Here is a 21,898-nt window from a genome sequence, read left to right on the forward strand (position 1 = left end):
AGACACCTCACAGGTCCTCAACTGGCAGCTTCATTAAAAGTACCCACAAAACACCAGTCTCCACGTCAACAGTGCAGAGGCGACTCCGGGATGCTGACCTAGGCAGAGTTGCAAAGAAAAAGCCATATCTCAGACTGGCCAATAAAAATAAAAGAGTAAGATGGGCAAAAGAACACAGACACTGGACTTTTTCTTTGCAACTCTGCCTAGAAGGCCAGCATCCCAGAGTCACCTCTTCACTGTTGACGTTGAGACTGGTGTTTTGCGGGTACTATTTAATGAAGCTGCCAGTTGAGGACCTTTGAGGCGTCTGTTTCTCAAACTAGACACTCTAATGTATTTGTCCTCTTGCTCAGTTGAGCACCGGGGCCTCCCACTCCTCTTTCTATTCTGGTTAGAGCCAGTTTGCGCTGTTCTGTGAAGGGAGTAGTACACAGCGTTTTACGAGATCTTCGGTTTCTTGGCAATTTCTCGCATGGAATAGCCTTCATTTTTCAGAACTAGAATAGACTGATGAGTTTCAGAAGAAAGTTATTTGTTTCTGGCCATTTTGAGCCTGTAATCGAACCCACAATTGCTGATGCTCTAGATACTCAACTAGTCTCAAGAAGGCCAGTTTTATTGCTTCTTTAATCAGCACAACAGTTTTCAGCTGTGCTAACATAATTGCAAAAGGGTTTTCTAATGATCAATTAGCCTTTTAAAATGATCAACTTTGATTAGCAAACACAACGTGCCATTGAAACACAGGACTGATGGTTGCTGATAATGGGCCTCTGTACGCCTATGTAGATATTCCATTAAAAATCTGCCGTTTCCAGCTACAATAGCCATTTACAACATTAACAATGTCTACACTGTATTTCTGATCAATTTGATGTTATTTTAATGGACAAAAAATTTGATTTTCTTTCGAAAACAAGGACATTTCTAAGTGACCCCAAACTTTTGATATATATATATATATATATATATATATATATATATATATATATACAGTGAGGGAAAAAAGTTTTTGATCCCCTGCTGATTTTGTACGTTTGCCCACTGACAAAGACATGATCAGTCTATAATTTTAATGGTAGGTTTATTTGAACAGTGAGAGACAGAATAACAACAAAAAAATCCAGAAAAACGCATGTCAAAAATGTTATAAATTGATTTGCATTTTAATGAGGGAAATAAGTATTTGACCCCCTCTTAATCGGAAAGATTTCTGGCTCCCAGGTGTCTTTTATACAGGTAACGAGCTGAGATTAGGAGCACACTTAAAGGGAGTGCTCCTAATCTCAGCTTGTTACCTGTATAAAAGACACCTGTCCACAGAAGCAATCAATCAATCAGATTCCAAACTCTCCACCATGGCCAAGACCAAAGAGCTCTCCAAGGATGACAGGGACAAGATTGTAGACCTACACAAGGCTGGAATGGGCTACAAGACCATCGCCAAGCAGCTTGGTGAGAAGGTGACAACAGTTGGTGCGATTATTCGTAAATGGAAGAAACACAAAATAACTGTCAATCTCCCTCGGCCTGGGGCTCCATGCAAGATCTCACCTCGTGGAGTTGCAATGATCATGAGAATGATGAGGAATCAGCCCAGAACTACACGGGAGGATCTTGTCAATGATCTCAAGGCAGCTGGGACCGTAGTCACCAAGAAAACAATTGGTAACACACTACGCCGTGAAGGACTGAAATCCTGCAGCACCTGCAAGGTCCCCCTGCTCAAGAAAGCACATATACAGGGCCGTCTGAAGTTTGCCAATGAACATCTGAATGATTCAGAGGAGAACTGGGTGAAAGTGTTGTGGTCAGATGAGACCAAAATCGAGGTCTTTGGCATCAACTCAACTCGCCGTGTTTGGAGGAGGAGGAATGCTGCCTATGACCCCAAGAACACCATCCCCACCATCAAGCATGGAAGTGGAAACATTATGCTTTGGGGGTGTTTTTCTGCTAAGGGGACAGGACAACTTCACCGCATCAAAGGGACGATGGACGGGGCAATGTACCGTCAAATCTTGGGTGAGAACCTCCTTCCCTCAGCCAGGAAAATGGGTCGTGGATGGGTATTCCAGCATGACAATGACCCAAAACACACGGCCAAGGCAACAAAGGAGTGGCTCAAGAAGAAACACATTAAGGTCCTGGAGTGGCCTAGCCAGTCTCCAGACCTTAATCCCATACAAAATCTGTGGAGGGAGCTGAAGGTTCGAGTTGCCAAACGTCAGCCTCGAAACCTTAATGACTTGGAGAAGATCTGCAAAGAGGAGTGGGACAAAATCCCTCCTGAGATGTGTGCGAACCTGGTGGCCAACTACAAGAAACGTCTGACCTCTGTGATTGCCAACAAGGGTTTTGCCACCAAGTACTAAGTCATGTTTTGCAGAGGGGTCAAATACTTATTTCCCTCATTAAAATGCAAATCAATTTATAACATTTTTGACATGCGTTTTTCTGGATTTTTTTGTTGTTATTCTGTCTCTCACGGTTCAAATAAACCTACCATTAAAATTCTGTCTTTATCAGTGGGCAAACGTTCAAAATGTATATATACAGTACCAGTCAAAAGTTTGGACACACCTACTCATTCAAGCGTTTTTCTTTAATATTTTACTATTTTCTACACATATATATTTATTATTATTATTATGATTAATAATAATAATAAGTTATCCGCTTGCCCACGTGCAATTCACCTGAAAGAATGAACCTCTCCAACAGAAATATATAATAATAATAATATAATATGCCATTTAGCGGACGCTTTTTTCCAAAGCGACTTATACATTATTATTTTTTTGTGTTTGGGTGGTCCCGGCGATCGAACCCACTACCTTGGCGTTACAAGCGCCGTGCTCTACCAGCTGAGCTACAGAGGACCACATAGTCCTATAATATAGTAGGTTTAGAGTACAAGTTAATCACTGCCATAATTTTTTAAAATCATCTAAGCACCATTGATCCGTAACCCAATCACCTCAACTATGTTACCCAGAAAGAGATCACTCTGAGTGGACACAGAACATGACTGTCAGACCGCCTAACTAAACACTCCAGTCTGCTCCACAGTCATTTGAGACAGCCTCACCATTCTCTGTTCTCTCTCTCTCCCAACAGCTATCCAAACAATTCCCCATCCAATACGTTCTGCCACGAACTCTAACTAATGTTACTGTACGTGTATTTCTGTCCCTGGGATAAGCCTGGAGTGTTTGCATAGCTTTTATTCATTTGTTACTCACATACTTACTGTAGATGCTAATAGGGGTGATTCATGTGTTAGCTTGTTAGCCTTATTCTAGGTGAATGATGCTTGTCTTGGAAATTGAGTTTTAGGGTCTGATGATGAACTGTTTTACTCATCACTCGTTCTTCCTGCTTAGTTTGACCCTCAGCCTGGAGCTGTGAATGGGAGGGTGTGTTTGGGATGGTGTGTGACAACCTTATTTATTTGAGAAATTGAAACACAGTCGGGTAGTCCCAGGTAGTCTTGCGTTAATCTTTGTCAGACCCACTTCTGTGGATTTCAGCGTCTTTTAGAGGGCAGTAGTCGTTTATGATATGGAAGTTGGGAACTGATTAAGTAGGCTATCACACAAAGTTGGTGTGTCCCAGAGTTGACGTCTGTGTGGGCCATGTCAAAACTTTATTGCATTGGTTAATTGAATCAGAACCATAGCACTTTCCCACTGTCTACTCTTTACCATTAATCATACATAACACTTTAGACTCGACCCACAGTCTACAGTGCAGTATATGCCAGGCCTTCCTCCAAGTCCCTCCAAATACTCTGTGACATGTTTGTTTTGGGGAGATTTTACACAATCACAACTCACTCTGCTTCTCGTCACCGGCCGAGCAGGATATTCACCCTGCTGTCTCGTCTCAGGTTCCACTTAGACCAGCAAGACGTTACAGTGTGTGTGTGTGTCTGGCAGATGACCCGTACCCAGAAGTCTCAGTGTTGTAAGCTGCATGATTGGCTGATTGGAGAGACAGAGGAAAAAGATGTGTGCGCTTGCACGGGGGCGCTTGCTTGTCTGTGCGTATCTGTGTAAGTTTTCCCGATGAGGGGCCACAGAGGCAGAGCTCAGAGCCTGGGCCCCCAGCACGGGAGAGGGGAACTGGGGGATGGCGTAAGGAATGAGAGCCTAGGAGGAGGCAGCAGCCGTGGAAGCTAACATTCCATTTCCTTTATTCACATACCTACTGCAAACTGACGTCGGGCTCCTTGGCTACGGCGAGCTAATAGGACCTTTAATCAGACAAATGTAGCAAAACGAACCCCAGATGAAAGGAGGAGGAGATGCCTGGAAAGGAGTGGAGGAAGAGAGGGGGAGAGGGGGGGGAGAGGGGAAATATTATATGGGGATCTTGGGGATTTCTGTCATTTGTGGGCTGATTGGTTGATCTGATTTTCCCTGTATGTAAGTAGTGTTACTTAGCTGGGATCTGAGCTGTTGAATATTCTGTCTATATACAGTGTGGGTGTCTGATTTGATTTTGTCCATTGTGGTGTGAGTAGATTGTTTCTGCGGAGTGTAGGAGTGCGTAAGCCTGATGATTGTCCGCCCTAATCTAGTTGTAATCAATAGGGCACAGACAGGCTGTCACTCACATTGCCTACACTGGACATGTGTGTTCGATTACACACACACTCACGCACACACACACACACATGCAAATGAGTGGATTGATTTGTTAAGTGACATTTTAACATCCTTACAGACAGGTTTCCTTAAGTCCTTAAAAAGGTTAAAAAGGTTTTTTAGGGCCTGGTAAGGAAGGGGAAAGCATTCAGTGGCACCCCATTAAGAGCAGTGAAATCCACCCCTATAAAGTTCAATGTATGGACAATGTACATTTAACTGCCAAAATAAAGGAAGCACCAACATGAAGTGTCTTAATAGGGCATTGGGCCACCACGAGCTGCCAAAACAGTTTCAATGCGCCTTGGCATATATTCTACAAGTGTCTGGAATTCTATTGGAGGGATGTAGGGACAACATTCTTCCACAATAATTTCCATAATTTGGTGTTTTGTTGAGGGTGGTGGAAATGCTGTCTTAGGCTCTGCTTCAGAATCTCCCATAAGTGTTCAATTGGGTTGAGTCTGGTGATTGAGACAGACATACACACATGTTTGTTTTACTATCCTTGTGGAGACCAAACACTTGATTCCCATTCAAATGTACATTTTGTCATTTTCCCTAACACCTAATCCTAACCCTAACCGTTAACTCTAAACTTAACTCCTAACCCCAGTTGTAACCTTAACCCTAAATCTAACCCCTAAACCTAAAATAGCCTTTTCCTTGTAGGGACTTCGGATCCCCACAAGGTTAGTAAAACCAAACACACACCCACACACCATTTAAACCCGCTATGCTCCTTTGAGACCCCTCTTTCAAAGTCACTGAGAACTCTTCTTCTAACCATGGTAGCCAAAATAATGGGCAACTGGGCATTTGTATACATGACCCTAAGCATGATGCAATGTTAATTGCTTAATTAACTCAGGAACCACATCTGTGTGAAAGCACCTGCTTTCAATATACTTTGTATCCCTCATTTACTCAAGTGTTTCCATTATTTTGGCAGTTACTTGTATGTCACTGGTTGGTGGTTAGTCCCACTGTCCTAGTTTTACCACTATAAGCCTATTCTGTACTGTATGTCCTCAACTTGGACTGGTGACCAGGCAGAATAAATGTGTCTCTTACTAATAGGAAAGATGATAATAAAGTAACAATGGAGAAGCTCCATCTGTAACAGGTCTTTGGTAAACAATACGTTTTTATAATAAAATAAAAAATGATTAAATACATTTGGGAGAGTTAAGGGTCGAACGGCGGCTGAACCCAGTCTCTCCCTCCGGACTTCTGTCAACGGGAAGGCTGCCGTCATATCCCACAGTTCCCAGAATTCCATGGGGCAGGCAGCTGTGAGCGGCTCACACACGGCCCAGCTCAGCAGCACAGGAAGTCTGGCAGCTATTGGCTGACCCGACCCAGACCGTAACACAGTCGCAACCAGTCGAGCACACATTATTAGTCAAGGGGTTTTGGGTCAGAGCAGGTCACCCCCGAACACATGCAAGCACGCACGCACGTAAACTCCTGGAAGCTTAGGCACAGACTCACACACATGAATGCTCACACACATGCGTGCTAATGCACACACACACACACACACACACAGGTCACCCCTGAGCCCCTGTTTATATGAAGGTAGCCCCTCTCCCCTTCCTCTCTGTAGCATCAGACAGACGTAGAGGAAACGTGAGCTTGGCGTGCCGTCACTTTTACCCAATCCTGTCCTGTGTTTTCATTGGAACCAACATCACAACCCAGACAGAGGAATTTAAGGAACGCTAAAATGAGACCCCGGGAAATTATACCCCACTTTTCTCTTCCCAGAAATCTATGAATAGAAATGTTTTTTGTCCTTTAGAGACAGATTTAAAATATATATTTATATATTATTGGTCATAATTCACCACTATAAATTGTTTAAATGTCTGGCAGTTGAAGCATCACACATGACTAGGCGACAAACTATTCTCAGTTGGCAACAAAGGGATCTCGGAACCTTTGACGATACACAGCAGTTGGTGATAGAAACCTCCTGATAACAGTAGTGTAGTGATATTTCGGTGCTATCCAACCCCTGCCAGGCATTTACATAAAGGCATGCTAAATTATTCATTAATTATCAGAGGATTCCCGGTGGAACAGGATGAAACAGACACTGGCTGCTAATTGGCCCATCAATAACCCTGCTGCCTGCTGGATCTCCCTTAGTGGATCTGGATCTCTCCTCAGGAATCAGTTGTCTCTCTGGTCTTCACAAGCCTTCTGGGCTCTAACGAAGAAGGGTTTTTAGATGAAGGCTTGGTGGCTGAAAGACCTTTAGCTTAACTAAGAAGGGTTTTTAGATGAAGGCTTGGTGGCTGAAAGACCTTTAGCTTAACTAAGAAGGGTTTTTAGATGTAGGCTTGGTGGCTGAAAGACCTTTAGCTTAACTAAGAAGGGTTTTTAGATGAAGGCTTGGTGGCTGAAAGACCTTTAGCTTAACTAAGAAGGGTTTTTAGATGAAGGCTTGGTGGCTGAAATGGGGTCTAAAATGAAACTGGTCCATTGTGATTGTTCATAATAAATCTGTAAAAAGTGCCTTGCAAAATTATTCATCCCCATTGGCGTTTTTCCTATTTTGTTGCATTACAACCTGTAATTTAAATGGATTTTTATTTGGATTTCATGTAATGGACATACACAAAATAGTCCAAATTGGTGAAGTGAAATGAAACAAATTTGGCGAACACCAAACGTTTCTTTACGCAATGGCTTTTTTTCTGGCCAATCTTCTGTAAAGCCCAGCTCTGTGGAGTGTACGGCTTAAAGTGGTCCTATGTACAGATACTCCAATCTCCGCTGTGGAGCTTTGGGCGGCAGGTAGCTTAGTGGTTAAGTTGTGCCAGTAACCGAAAGGTCGCTGGTTCTAATCCCTGAGTCGACTAGGTGAAAAATCTGTCTGTGCCCTTGAGCAAGGCACTTAACCCTAATTGCTCCTGTAAGTCGCTCTGGATAAGAAAGTCTGCTAAATGACGTAAATGTAACAAATGTAAATGTTATCTTTGGTCCCTTTGTTGCCTCTCTGAATTATGCCCACCTTGCCTGGTCCGTGAGTTTTGGCTGGCGGCCCTCTCTTAGCAGGTTTGTTGTGGTGCCATATTCTTTCCATTTTTTAATAATGGATTTAATGGTGCTCCGTGGGATGTTCAAAGTTTCTGATATTTTTTTATAACCCAACCCTGATCTGTACTTCTCCACAACTTTGTCCCTGACCTGTTTGGAGAGCTCCTTGGTCTTTATGGTGCCGCTTGCATGGTGGTGCCCCTTGCTTAGTGGTGTTGTAGACTCTGGGGCCTTTCAGAACAGGTGTATATATACTGAGATCCTGTGACAGATTATGTGACACTTAGATTGCACACAGGTGGACTTTATTTAACTAATTATGTGACTTCTGAAGGTAAATGGTTGCACCAGATCTTATTTAGGGGCTTCATAGCAAAGGGGGTGAATACATATGCACTTTTCCGTTATTTATTTTTTAGAATTTTTTGAAACAAGTTATTTTTTTCATTTCACTTCACCAATTTGGACTATTTTGTGTGTCCATTACATGAAATCCAAATAAAAATCAATTTAAATTACAGGTTGTAATGCAACAAAATAGGAAAAACACCAAGGGGGATGAATACTTTTGCAAGGCACTGTAGAAGCCTAAGTGTTGTTGTCGTCCATTAGTTTACTCCAATTAGGGGAGGGGTTGGGGAAAATAATAAAGGAAAATATATATTTTTAAAATAAATATATAAATGATGCAGACAATTACATTGATGGAAGCTACAATCTATCTGCAATATTAAAGCTGATCTACCCCCTAAAAAATGTGTTGATCAAACGTGTCTGGGAGAACACAGGGTAGAATTGCCAATGGGCCTCTCTTTTAGCAGCGCAGACTGAGAGGCTTTGAAGACACACCACAGAGCTAGTTCACTATACCTCCGCAGGCACTACCAAACGCTCCCTGAATCACTGATGAGAGAGGGGATTTCTAGGCACTACCAAACGATTGCATCTCAGTCAGAGACAGACACACACACACACACACACACACACACACACACACACACACACACACACACAATACTATTCCCCTCTCCCCTTCCCCAAATGCTAGAACGTCATTACCATAAAGGCGGGCCTCTGGAGAGGGTGCTGCAATAACACAGGCTGTTCTTTGTTTCCCTGCCTTGATTGACAGGAGATTGCAGTGCACATTAAATGCCCATCAGACTCGGCATTAGTTTAGAAACAGAGGGGGCAGGGCCCTGTCAAAGGTCAAGCCTAGCGCATAATGTCTGATCTCTCTCTGTCACACACACACTCACCGGTCCCCCATCGGCCCCCAGTCAGCTTGCCATTAAGAGGCTTGTCCTGGATTCTAATAGATATGTAGCCCTAATCAAACGGATCACTCTCTGACACAGAGCTTTGAACATATTAACATAAGTGTGTTTATGTCAGAGGGAATGCAGACAAGAAGCCTGGACTCTGTACCTAAGGAGACTCCAGGGGTGTTCTGTTCCAAGGGTGTTCTGTTGGTTAATAATTACTCCCAAAACATTGGTATACTCTCATTTTTCCAAAATGAACGTGTTGTGGAGTGTTTGAAAGTATAAAGGGAAATACTAAAATAATCGAGCTATCTGTGGCTACTCATTTCACAATGTGTTTCCAGGTTGCCAAACTATAATTGAGGAATTATAATGGTTGAACATTTACAAAAAGAACCATGGCGTATAATAACCATAAACCTATTCACACAATTTGTTATGCACTTATATGTCAAATGTTACCAGTCCTCATTTTAATAGTGTTCTTCCTCCACTCCACTTCCAGGCTGCGTCCCAGTTCTCTACTTAGTGCACATAGTGTGCTATCTATCTATATATATATATATAGTTAATTTGGTTCCATTTGGGACACAGACCCAGTTCCACATTAAAACCCAGAGACCTTTCAGTGGTCTGCCGCCCCAGGGCCTTTTCTCTCTCCTCGACGCCGACCAATTTATTGATATTGTTTCCACCTCTCATAAAGTCATTATACAAGAGCTTTCACAGTTTACCATCAGGCTGAGGCTCGATCGCCCCGTCGGGGGGATGTGTCATGATGGCAGACAGGCAGCAGACGTCTAGCGGATCGCTCTCTCTTTTTCTCGCTCGTCTCTTTCTCGTTCGCATCTCTCTCTCTCTCTCTCTCTCTCTCTCTCTCTCTCTCTCTCTCTCTCTCTCTCTCTCTCTCTGTGTCTGAATCTCGTCCTTCTCGCTCTCCCTTTCTCTCTCGCTCCCTTTCTTTCCCCGTCTCTTTCTTTCTCTCTCTCTGTCTCTCTCTCTCCGTCATTCCTCCCTGATTGAAAGTTATAATTAAGAGAGTGAGAGAAAATTAGAAGGAAAATTAACTGTCAAAAAGTCACATTTAAGTGAGTGATGGGCCAGCCCTGGCTCTAAACATTTAAATGATATAAATTGCCATTTAAGTGTACCGGTTTAATGTTTTGTCACAGAATTAATGTGACACAAGGCAGCAATGACAATCAAGGCCTCCTCATTCTAATTTGGAACGCGTTTAGAAGCCTTTGTTGTTGCCGTGCCGACAGCTTTTCCACAAATTAACACAATCGCTGTTTTTATGAGAAACCATAAATGTTTTCCCTCCTTTGCCGGCTAATGAGTAAAAAAACAGCTTGTATCTCAATGTTATGGCGAGACAGAGACATCTCAAAGCACCGCTATATACATTATCTAGTTTCGTCATCCCACGAAAGAGGAAGAAAGTCCAAAATGAGTCCCCAATGTACTACTAGAACAGAGTGTTCTCATGTTTAATGTTTTCACATTATTAGCATTGGAATCTTTTGGAGCATTTTCTTCATTATGCAGATCATAATCAGTGCTGCTCTTCTGCTATCTGCTTTTGAAATGACTTTGAACAAGTTCTGCTTTGAGTTGCAGCTTTTTGTGGGGGTTGGGGGGGTGGAATAAACATTCTGGAATTACAACAATTAGTGCCGAACATAATTTGCAGTCTTGCAGTTTAGTAGGCCTTTATGCTCATAATGCTTCAGCAGACCTATATGCTAAAGAATCATTTGACTTTGTCTAATCCCCTCTTGTTTCTGTGGCTTATGAGTGACATCAACTTCAATAAATGATTTGCAAGGATTCCCTACCTCCTATTTTTTATATAATCTTTGGATCCTCTTGTACCACTCTATCTATCCAAATCCCCTCTAACCAGGATCCCTCACCGCCTCACTCTGAACATGGTTTGCATCTTTTCTGTTCAATATCTGCTCAATAACCGTTTCATTTAGCCAAATCCCCTCTAACCGTGGATTCTCCTCACCTCCTCTCTTCCCAGGCTCTGGAGAGTGAGTTTGTGTCGTGCCAGCTGCACCAGTGGATTGACCTGATCTTTGGCTACAAGCAGCAGGGTCCTGAGGCCACCAGGTCTCTCAACGTCTTCTACTACCTGACCTATGAAGGGACCATCAACCTCAACTCCATCACCGACCCCATGCTCAGAGAGGTGATGTAACACACAGAGTTGACATGACATTTTATGCATATTATTTGTTAGTCTTTTCCATCTCTAAAAGCCCCTGCTGGACATGAATTACTCCACGGTATCACACAAAACCATTAAAGCTCTTCACTGGGATGTTTAATCCAATTCAATTGGCATCAGCAAAAGGTATAATGCGCCGACATTATTGATGCTATTATTTGTGTTATATTCAACAGCAGGGCTGTGTGGTAAGTAAGTAAGTACTATTCAGTCAAGTTGACTAGGAGTTGCTGAACCCAGCAGGCTTTCTTCTCCAGCACTGGGATCCCTCTGAAAGTACTCGCTATATGAAGTGCTCCACTTTAAGGTCTGAGAAAGCCCTTAAAAATTGGGAGTGTGTTTGTGTTTTTCTCTCTACTTTCATTCATTATTCATCCTCCCTTCACTTTGAACTAACAGGCAGGCAGCCTCTCCCTCTCTCCCCACAGGAGCAACACAGTACACCAATATAGAAATAAACCATGGCTAGCCCGCTAGCTTACAGCGCTAACTCTCTCATTGACACTCTCACAAATCTGCGGCAGGCGAACAGGGTGCTGACCCCCACAACTACCGTTTCTCGTCTAAAACGGTGCCACTGAAGTGTAACTCAGGGTGCCAGACATGGCAGCCAGCCACTGAGACAGCCTCTTCTGGCCCAGAGTGCACTGTGTGTACTGTGTAACCTCTAGGGCCAGGACGATACCAGTATCGTGATACTCGTTAGTATCGCAGCAAGGGAACAAAACACAAAGCGGGTTTAACTTCTTTAGGAAAACAGCTCTAATGTTGGAAACAAACATTATTTACATTATCAACATTATTCACATGTATAGCACACAATATTTAACATACAGCAGGTTTTTAAAGAACTAAAGAGATTGGTCTGCTTAGTGTTTTCATTTTTTGTCATGGAAAAAATATACCGATAACGGTATCGTCCCGGCTCTAATAGCCTCCAGAGATAACACAGTGTACCCTAAAAAGCTGGACAACATAACTTCCTCTATAATGCAATATTAATTTTATTGAAGATACTCTGAAGCCCCAAACAAATGATCCGTAACAAATATTATAATTGCTCTGATATCACAATTCAGCAATTACTAATGTTTTGTTTAATATGATTTTATGACACTATTATGACGTACAGTTTGAATAAAGTGTATACATTTGAAATCAACAACATTACCCGTTCACCAACTAAAATACATTTACACTCGGAACCTCCCTCCGAACTTTTACTATCAGAGACATGACCAGAAAAACACCATCTTGACATCAGCGTTCAACAAGGAGATAGTAGGGCGATAATAGTCATATTTTCCAGCAGTGCACTCACTGTGGTACAGTGTTTGAGGTTGATAAGCGTCAGTGGGTGTTAAGCTGAAGGTCAAAGTGACTCAGCTGTTCCACTAGCTAGCTCTGGGATGGTTTGCTTAGGCTAATGTACAAGAGGACCCATCTTAAGAGTCACTCTCTTCATTAAATTCCCAGCTGACATTTATAAAGGCGTGTGATGTTGGAAACTTGCTGGGAAGAGGTCACTGTCTCCTATACGCTTGCCCATACGACAATGTTATGGTATATAGGTATGTGATTATGTGGGGCCACTGGCAAGGCCAATCTTCTTTAGGGGCACTGGTCCGTATCTGATGAAGTCTCTATATTCTATACATTTAAATGATGGAGAAAGACCCCCTCTGCAGCGAGGCTGCAGTCATTTGATTTACTCAACCACTTGACAAGCTGGGTCTGGATGTAAAACATGCTGTTTTTATGCAAATAAACGCATCACAGTAACCGCATAACCGCACTTCGTTTTGAATGAAGGGAAATGAATAACCGAGGATGGCCTTGGTGTATTGTCTGGTTTGAGGGGGTTGTGTGACAACTCAAGGCAGGTTCCCGTTTGCGTGGGTATGTTTAATTTATACTCGTATTACGCGAAAGCTGTAAAATGCAGACTGTTCCCGTCTGTGTATTGTCACTGGTGTGCGACGGCCATGAGATTTTCCATAGTCACAGACAAAGGACAGCGAGAGAGAGAGAGAGAGATGGAGAGATGAGAGCAGGAGAGATGAGAGAGAGAGCAGGAGAGATGAGAGAGAGAGAGCAGGAGAGATGGAGAGAGAGAGCAGGAGAGAGAGAGAGAGAGAGCAGGAGAGGGAGAGAGAGAGAGAGAGCGAGAAAGAGAGAGAGAGAGAGAGAGAGCAGGAGAGAGCGAGAAAGAGAAGGGGAACCCCTGTACCAGTACTCCCTGTCCCAGTGCGGTAAGAAAGTGTTTCTCTTTATGTGGCATGAGTCAACACAGAGAAGAAGGAAGAGGAAGAAAGAAGAAGGGAGCTGATTTTCTCTCGGTGGCGGAGGGAGAGCATGAACAGGAAGCAATCACCGTCTGGGAAAACATGGCAAAGGTCTCCGCAACGTTCCCTAATCTGCCTTGAGACATTCCAAACGCTCAGCTAGAACCCCCTCTCTACCCCATTCCACCCCACCCCACCCTCCACCCTACCATGGCATGGCCTGTGTAGACTAAGGCCTCTGGGGCAGGGAGCCTCTCTTCCAGCTGCCAGCCTGGCAGAAACCCAGAGCCAGTCCCTCCCTACCCTGTCCCTCCCTACCCCCCTCCACCACCACCCCTCCTCCATTGCCTGTTCTGACACAAACCAGCCTCGGAAGGCCTAGCCCAGACCAGACCAGGACCAGGGCTGAAGCAGTTGTCACTCAGTAGTGGCAGGCTCCCCTGGCGTTACCCCCCCTCCATCCCAACCTCCACCCCCCTTGGCTCCTGGCCCTGACACGGCCCAGACTACGAACCCATTTCCACCTCTTCCACAGGCCTGCTTCCGCACAAACACTGAGGGGCTGAGGCTGGCTACGGCTCGGGGCTAGAGACGCATTGCTGGTTTATTTTACTAATTAAAACTAACGCCGGGGTTCAGTCGGGTGTGTGGAGAAACCTACCCAGCTGATTGGACTCTACACAGGGGGAGGAGGAGGGTGACAACAAACTCTTTCTTAGACTCACACACCTTCACTCCCTCTCTTCATTCATGTATATGTGTGTTCATGCAATACACCTCAAATCTCTTTCTCTCGCGTGCTGTCTCTCTTAAATCGTTCTCTCTTTCTCTCTCTCACACACACACACACACACACAAACAAACAAACACACACACACTGTTTTTCTACTCTCTCTCTCTGATGGCACCATGCCGTGCGGGGTGTGGATTTATTCATTCTCCTGATCATCAGAGCAGCTCCAAGGTAAATAGTGGGTGTCAGAGATCCAATTTAGCAGCTGGTTGTATTAACCATGCACCATGCTCCTGGCCATGCCTGGGTAATGGGCCTCTAGCTGGAGAAATGACCGACCACAGCCCCCCTCTCCCCACTGGTCCTGGTAATGAATCTGCATGCGTGGGTAGGTAGGTGGTGGGCTAAAGCACATCTGGATGGGAATGAACTGAATGAGGTGATAAATCAGCGTCTGCCCTCGGTGCCCGCCATGCGATGCTCCAGTCACTGAGCATGAAGGGCAGCTGAATGGCAGGAGATGAGGACTAAGTACGGAGCTACAGAGCGTGTTCTGTTGTCCTCTATAGAGGCCGTAGGGAGAGAGACCAACATCTCACTATACTGTACACACAGTCCAGCTCATGATCTGATGGAAGTGGTCTTTTTATCATATTTTTGGTGGTTAAAATGTGATATCAGAGAAATGTTAATATAGGATTATTTGGTATTTAATTGAATAAGTATGGCATAATATAGGGATCTATATGGTAAGGCTTTTGCCAAATGTATTTTGGATGAACACGACAGACCACAGCTAATTACACCGGCACAGATGTTCCTAGGGGTCCTGACGGACTACCCCTCACACCCCAGGCTCACACACTTTGATCAATCACCTCAATTGAATCCTCCTGCTGGACTTGTGCCAAGCTACTAAGGCAGCTAGAGCTAGCGCCTGGAAACACCACTCACATTCACGCCACGGAAAATACTGAAAAGTGTTCTTATTCTGTGTCATTGACATTTCTATGTAAATCTGAAATGATCTTCTAAAAGTAATCTTTAGTTCCCCTTCATCCAACAGTGATGCTGTGAAGACATTGGGTTAGCTAGCTAGCGCTAATCGCTATCTTGCCCTGCCCTGACTCCCATTCCATTGACTTAATGACTTGGGCTTTTCCGAGAACCCCTACATGCATTGTCTGGTATTTCAAGATCCTCTTTCTGACTGTAGGTATGTGTCCCAAATGGCACCCTATTCCCTTAATAGTGCACTCCTTTTGACCAGGGCCCTATGTAGAGTGTAGGGTGCCATTTGGGATGCTCAGTAGATCATCTGTTTGTAATCGATGGCCCAGTCTAATGGACCCAGGAGTGGATTTACACTAAATAAAGAGGGAGGGACAGATCCCATTGTTCTCCTCAGCTGTGAGAGGAGAGGGGGATCAAAGCTTGACTGGCAGAGAAAAGAAGGGTGGGAGAGAGAAAGAGGGGGGAGAGAGAGGAGAGAGGGAGGGAGAGAGAGAGGTGGGGGGAGGGAGGGAGAACCAAAGCCCTGGGCTTTCTGACGCTCACATATCAACTGGCGTCGGTCGGAGGCCTGGAGTCTAGGCCGGGAGATTTTCTCCTACCTGTTAGAGATTAGGAACCATCTCTTTTTTAGTACACTGTGATCCTCCACAAAAGCTGGAAGGTAGGATGGCAGGCAGAGCCTGGAGTATAGGTCTGGGTCTGAAATGACACCCACTTCCCTATGTAGTGCACTACTTTTGACCAGTCCAGATAGGGGTCTGGTCAAAAGAAGTGCACTAAATGGAGAATAGGGTGCCATTTCGCATGAATCCCAGGTATTAGTATACATTAAGTATAGTCTGAGTCTGCAGGCTTAGCTGAGTATCTCTCTCTCTCTCGTCTCTGGTTAGTTTCAGACAATAGGGATAAGCAGTGCCGTTCACAGCAATGCTTTCTCATGGAAATCCCATCTGCAGTCAGTACAGGCCTTCTCTATGAGATCACTCCCAGAGCCCAGGCCAACCCCGGCTCAGCCTCAACCACTGTAGTCTCACGCAGTACTCTGCTCTTCTCCACACTCACTCTCTCACACAGTGCAGTCTCTCACTTAAGCTCTGTCTTTCCTGCCCAAGATCTTTCTCTCGCTCGCTCTCTCTCTCTCAATTCAATTTCAATTTAAGGGGCTTTATTGGCATGGGAAACATATGTTTACATTGCCAAAGCAAGTGAAATAGATGATGAACAAAAGTGAAATAAACAATAAAAAATGAACAGTAAACATTACACTCAGAAGTTCCAAAAGAATAAAGACATTTCAAATGTCATTCTGTCTATATACAATGTTGTAACAATGTGCAAACAGTTAAAGTACAAAAGGGAAAATAAATAAACATAATTATGGGTTGTATTTACAATGTATTGGGTTGTATTTACTCTCTCTCTCTCTCTCTCTCTCTCTCTCTCTCTCTCTCGCTTTCTCTCTGTACCCCCATCTCACCTAGAGTCCTATACACACCTACCTCTGTTGCTGTATGTATTCTTTACTGTGTTGACCATACACCAGTACATCTCTCTGTCCTCCCAGCCCTGTGTTACTTTGACTCTGTGGCCCCTGATGTTGTCCAGAGCTGAGAGGCGGTGTCTCCTGTGACATTTATGGTCCTATATCTCTTAATTAGCGTCACCTAACCCGCCTGTCTCTCCCCCCCTCTCTCTCTCTCCCCCCCCCCCTCTCTCTCTCTCTCTCTATACCTCTCTCTCTCTCTCTCTCTCTCTCGCCAGGCTGTGGAGGCACAGATCAGGGGTTTCGGACAAACCCCATGTCAGCTGCTCATCGAGCCACACCCACCAAGGAGCTCCGCCATGCAGGTGGTGAGTCACACACACTCACACTCTACCCACAATGACCTCAATTACCTGGACTATCCTGTACCCCCGCACATTGACTCTGTACCGGTACCCCCTGTATATAGCCTCCCTACTGTTATTTTATTTTACTGCTGCTCTTCAATTATTTTTTACTTATCTATTTTTTACTTAACACTTATTTTTCTTACAACTGCATTGTTGGTTAAGGGCTTGTAAGTAAGCAATTCACTGTAAGGTCTACACCTGTTGTATTTGACACATCTGGCTTATATAATTAGATTTGATTTGACACAGACACACACACACACACACAGACACACACACACACACACAGACACACACACACACACACACAGACTGACCACCATACCATACCCAGTACAGACCCATCTCCTCAGTAGTGAAGTATAGATTATAGAACCAATAGAATAGCCAGGAGAGCCATCCATCAGAGAGCTGCCTTGCTAAATGACTGTCTGACTGCTAGTATGTTGAATGACTGTCTGACTGTTAGAATGTTAAATGACTGTCTGGCTGTTAATATGTTAAATGACTGTCTGACTGCTAGTATGTTCAATGACTGTCTTACTGATAGTATTGTCAATGACTGTCTGACTGATAGTATGTTAATTGACTGTCTGACTGATAGTATGTTCAATGACTGTCTGACTGATAGTATGTTGAATGACTGTCTGACTGTTAGTATGTTAAATGACTGTCTGACTGCTAGTATGTTCAATGACTGTCTTACTGATAGTATGTTCAATGACTGTCTCACTGATAGTATGTTCAATGACTGTCTGACTGCTAGTATGTTAATTGACTGTCTGACTGATAGTATGTTCAATGACTGTCTGACTGATAGTATGTTGAATGACTGTCTGACTGTTAGAATGTTAAATGACTGTCTGGCTGTTAGTATGTTCAATGACTGTCTGACTGCTAGTATGTTCAATGACTGTCTTACTGATAGTATGTTCAATGACTGTCTCACTGATAGTATGTTCAATGACTGTCTGACTGCTAGTATGTTAATTGACTGTCTGACTGATAGTATGTTCAATGACTGTCTGACTGATAGTATGTTCAATGACTGTCTGACTGTTAGAATGTTAAATGACTGTCTGGCCGTTAGTATGTTCAATGACTGTCTTACTGATAGTATGTTCAATGACTGTCTCACGGATAGTATGTTCAATGACTGTCTGACTGATAGTATGTTAAATGACTGTCTAACTGCTAGTATGTTAAATGACTGTCTGACTGATAGTATGTTAAATGACTCTGACTGCTAGTATGTTAAATGACTGTCTGACTGCTAGTATGTTAAATGACTGTCTGACTGCTAGTATGTTAAATGACTGTCTGACTGCTAGTATGTTAAATGACTGTCTGACTGCTAGTATGTTAAATGACTGTCTGACTGCTAGTATGTTCAATGACTGTCTGACTGCTAGTATGTTCAATGACTCTCTGACTGCTAGTATGTTCAATGACTGTCTGGCTGCTAGTATGTTAAATGACTGTCTGGCTGCTAGTATGTTAAATGACTGTCTGGCTGCTAGTATGTTAAATGACTGTCTGGCTGCTATTATGTTCAATGACTGTCTGGCTACTAGTATGTTCAATGACTGTCTGACTGCTAGTATGTTCAATGACTGTCTGACTGCTAGTATATTCAATGACTGTCTGACTGCTAGTATGTTCAATGACTGTCTGACCGCTTGTATGTTCAATGACTGTATGGCCGCTAGTATGTTCAATGACTGTCTGGCTGCTAGTATGTTAAATGACTTTCTGGCTGCTAGTATGTTAAATGACTGTCTGACTGCTAGTATGTTAAATGACTGTCTGACTGCTAGTATGTTAAATGACTGTCTCTGACTGATAGTATGTTAAATGACTGTCTGACTGATAGTATGTTAAATGACTGTCTGACTGCTAGTATGTTAAATGACTGTCTCTGACTGCTAGTATGTTAAATGACTGTCTGACTGCTAGTATGTTAAATGACTGTCTCTGACTGATAGTATGTTAAATGACTGCCTGACTGCTAGTATGTTCAATGACTGTCTGACTGCTAGTATGTTAAATGACTGTCTCTGACTGATAGTATGTTAAATGACTGTCTGACTGCTAGTATGTTAAATGACTGTCTCTGCTTTGACTCACACTAGCCCCTCTATATTCCTTCCTTCTCCTCCCCCCCGTCCCCGTCCCCGTCCCCGTCCCCGTCCCCGTCCCCGTCATCCCTCCATCCTAACCCTGGGAAACGTGAGCTCTGGTTTTGAACCCGTCTCCTCTCATCATCAGAGACGGGTGAGGTGTGATTTGGGGTGTAGGTGTGGCGGATGAGGGTGAATGGATTAGCACTGTGGAAACATGGTCCTGAGCCAAACTCCCACTCTACACCTTAGACAGACATAGACAGACGGGGGGACCAGGGGAGAACCAGAGGGAGGTGGACCGGCTGGGAACAATGGCCTAAAGGTGACAGGCTTTTAAGGGGCAGGAAGAGGGGGTGAGGCGGGTGACGTGCCGACTTGAGCCCCCCAGAGCCCCCATTAGCGCGGTGGCCCTGTGGTGCTGACAGCTGGAGACCATTGGCACACACACATATACCCAAACACACACGCACATACCGCTGCCCATACGCCACCCATGTTTACCAAACACCCCATTAGTTCCTCACCGCAAATCCAAATAATGCTACATTCATGCACAGGTTTAGGGTCTAGGGTTTCCCCCAGACCTGGGTGCAAATACCACTTGAAATCTTTCAAACACTTTTAGCGTTTGCCTGACTGGAGTGCCAGGTGGGTGAGGTTTGCACTTTTGGGACTTTCCTATTGTTTCCATTGCAACAGGCAAGCTCAATCAAGCACAGGTAAAGTATTTACATTATTTCAAATAGTTTTTGAACCCAGGTCTTTTTTTAAATGTTGATTTAAAAAAATGCAGGGGTAGAACAGCTTTAATATTGCAGATATATTGTGGGTTCTATCAAATTAATTGTTTGCATAATTTCTAATCCACCTAATTTAGATGTTTTATTTCTTTATATTTTTCCCCCTACCGTACCATCCCTCCCTGATTGGAGTAAATTTAATGGAAAACAATACTTCTACTGCTACTTACAGCTATTTTTGCTCACATGTACAGTACAAGTAGTTAAATAATTATATATTCCTAATTTCCTCTCTCTGCAAGTGCTGGATTATCACCCACAGCGGCCAATCCACCATTCATTCTGATCTTAACTCCAGCCCTCTGATGTCCACAGATTAACCCATCTTTCCCAGTATAAGGCCATTTTGCTATTTCCTTTTGCAATACATCCCTCACTGTGATGTCTTGTGACGGTCGTGAGCTGTACAGTACGGTAAGGTGCAGTATATAACAGTACAGTAGGGTGGAGTACAGTACAGTAGGGATCAGTACAGTACTGTAGGGTTGGGTGCAGTACAGTAGGGTGCAGTGCAATACAGTAGAGTTACCGTACAGTAGGGTAGGGTGCAGTGCATTAGGGTACAGTACAGTAAGGTGCAGTACATTACAGTGCAGTAGGGTGCTGTACAGTACAGTAGGGTGCAGTACAGTAGGGTATGGTGCTGTACAGTAGGGTACAGTACAGTAGGGTTGGGTGCAGTACAGTAGGGTATGGTGCAGTACAGTAGGGTGCAGTAGAGTACTGTAGGGTGCAGTACGGTACAGTACAGGAGAGTAGGGTGCAGTACAGTAGGGTAGAGTGCAGTATGGTAGGGTGCAGTACGGTGCGGTGCAGTACAGTAGGGTGCAGTACAGTACAGTAGGCTTCAATGCAATACAGTAGAGTGCAATACGGTAGGGTGCAGTGCATTAGGGTATAGTACAGTAGGGTGCAGTACATTACAGTGCAGTAGGGTGCTGTACAGTACAGTAGGGTGCAGTGCAGTACAGTAGGGTGCAGTACAGCAGGCTGCAATGCAATACAGTAGAATGCAGTACAGTACAGTAGGGTTTGGGTGCAGTGCATTAGGGTACAGTACAGTATGATACAGTACAGTAGGGTATGGTGCTGTACAGTAGGATACAGTACAGTAGGGTTGGGTGCAGTACAGTAGGGTATGGTGCAGTACAGTAGGGTATGGTGCAGTACAGTAGGGTGCAGTAGAGTACTGTAGGGTGCAGTACGGTACAGTACAGGAGAGTAGGGTGCAGTACAGTAGGGTAGAGTGCAGTATGGTAGGGTGCAGTACGGTGCGGTGCAGTACAGTAGGGTGCAGTACAGTACAGTAGGCTTCAATGCAATACAGTAGAGTGCAATACAGTAGGGTAGGGTGCAGTGCATTAGGGTATAGTACAGTAGGGTGCAGTACATTACAGTGCAGTAGGGTGCTGTACAGTACAGTAGGGTGCAGTACAGTAGGGTGCAGTGCAGTAGGGTGCAGTGCAGTACAGTAGGGTGCAGTACAGCAGGCTGCAATGCAATACAGTAGAATGCAGTACAGTACAGTAGGGTTTGGGTGCAGTGCATTAGGGTACAGTACAGTATGATGCAGTACAGTACAGTAGGGTACAGTACAGTACAGTACAGTAGGGTGCAGTACAGTACAGTAGGGTACAGTACAGTGAGATACAGTACAGTACAGTAAAGTAGGGTACTATACAGTAGGGTACATTACAGTAGGGTGTAGTACAGTACAGTAGGGTGCAGTACAGTGAGGTACAGTAGGGTACAGTACAATGAGGTACATTAGGGTAGGGTACAGTACAATGAGGTACAGTACAGTACAGTAGGGTGAAGTACAGTACATTAGGGTACAGTGAGGTAC

General features: G+C 44.1%; 1 protein-coding gene across 1 annotated transcript in view; it reads left to right on the forward strand.

Moving 5' to 3' along the window:
- The window catches only part of LOC311109993 (lipopolysaccharide-responsive and beige-like anchor protein), a 164,653-nt gene that overhangs the window by 102,428 nt on the left and 40,327 nt on the right, over nt 1-21,898 (forward strand). Inside the window, exons 11-12 of the mRNA XM_084188507.1 lie at nt 10,998-11,165; nt 16,998-17,087. Of these exons, the coding sequence (XP_084044633.1) occupies nt 10,998-11,165; nt 16,998-17,087 (258 nt within the window). The remainder of the gene's footprint in view (nt 1-10,997; nt 11,166-16,997; nt 17,088-21,898) is intronic.

This window comes from Coregonus lavaretus (genome assembly GCF_964263955.1).
Source record: "Coregonus lavaretus genome assembly, contig: SUPER_35_unloc_1, whole genome shotgun sequence".
NCBI classification, from domain to species: domain Eukaryota; kingdom Metazoa; phylum Chordata; class Actinopteri; order Salmoniformes; family Salmonidae; genus Coregonus; species Coregonus lavaretus.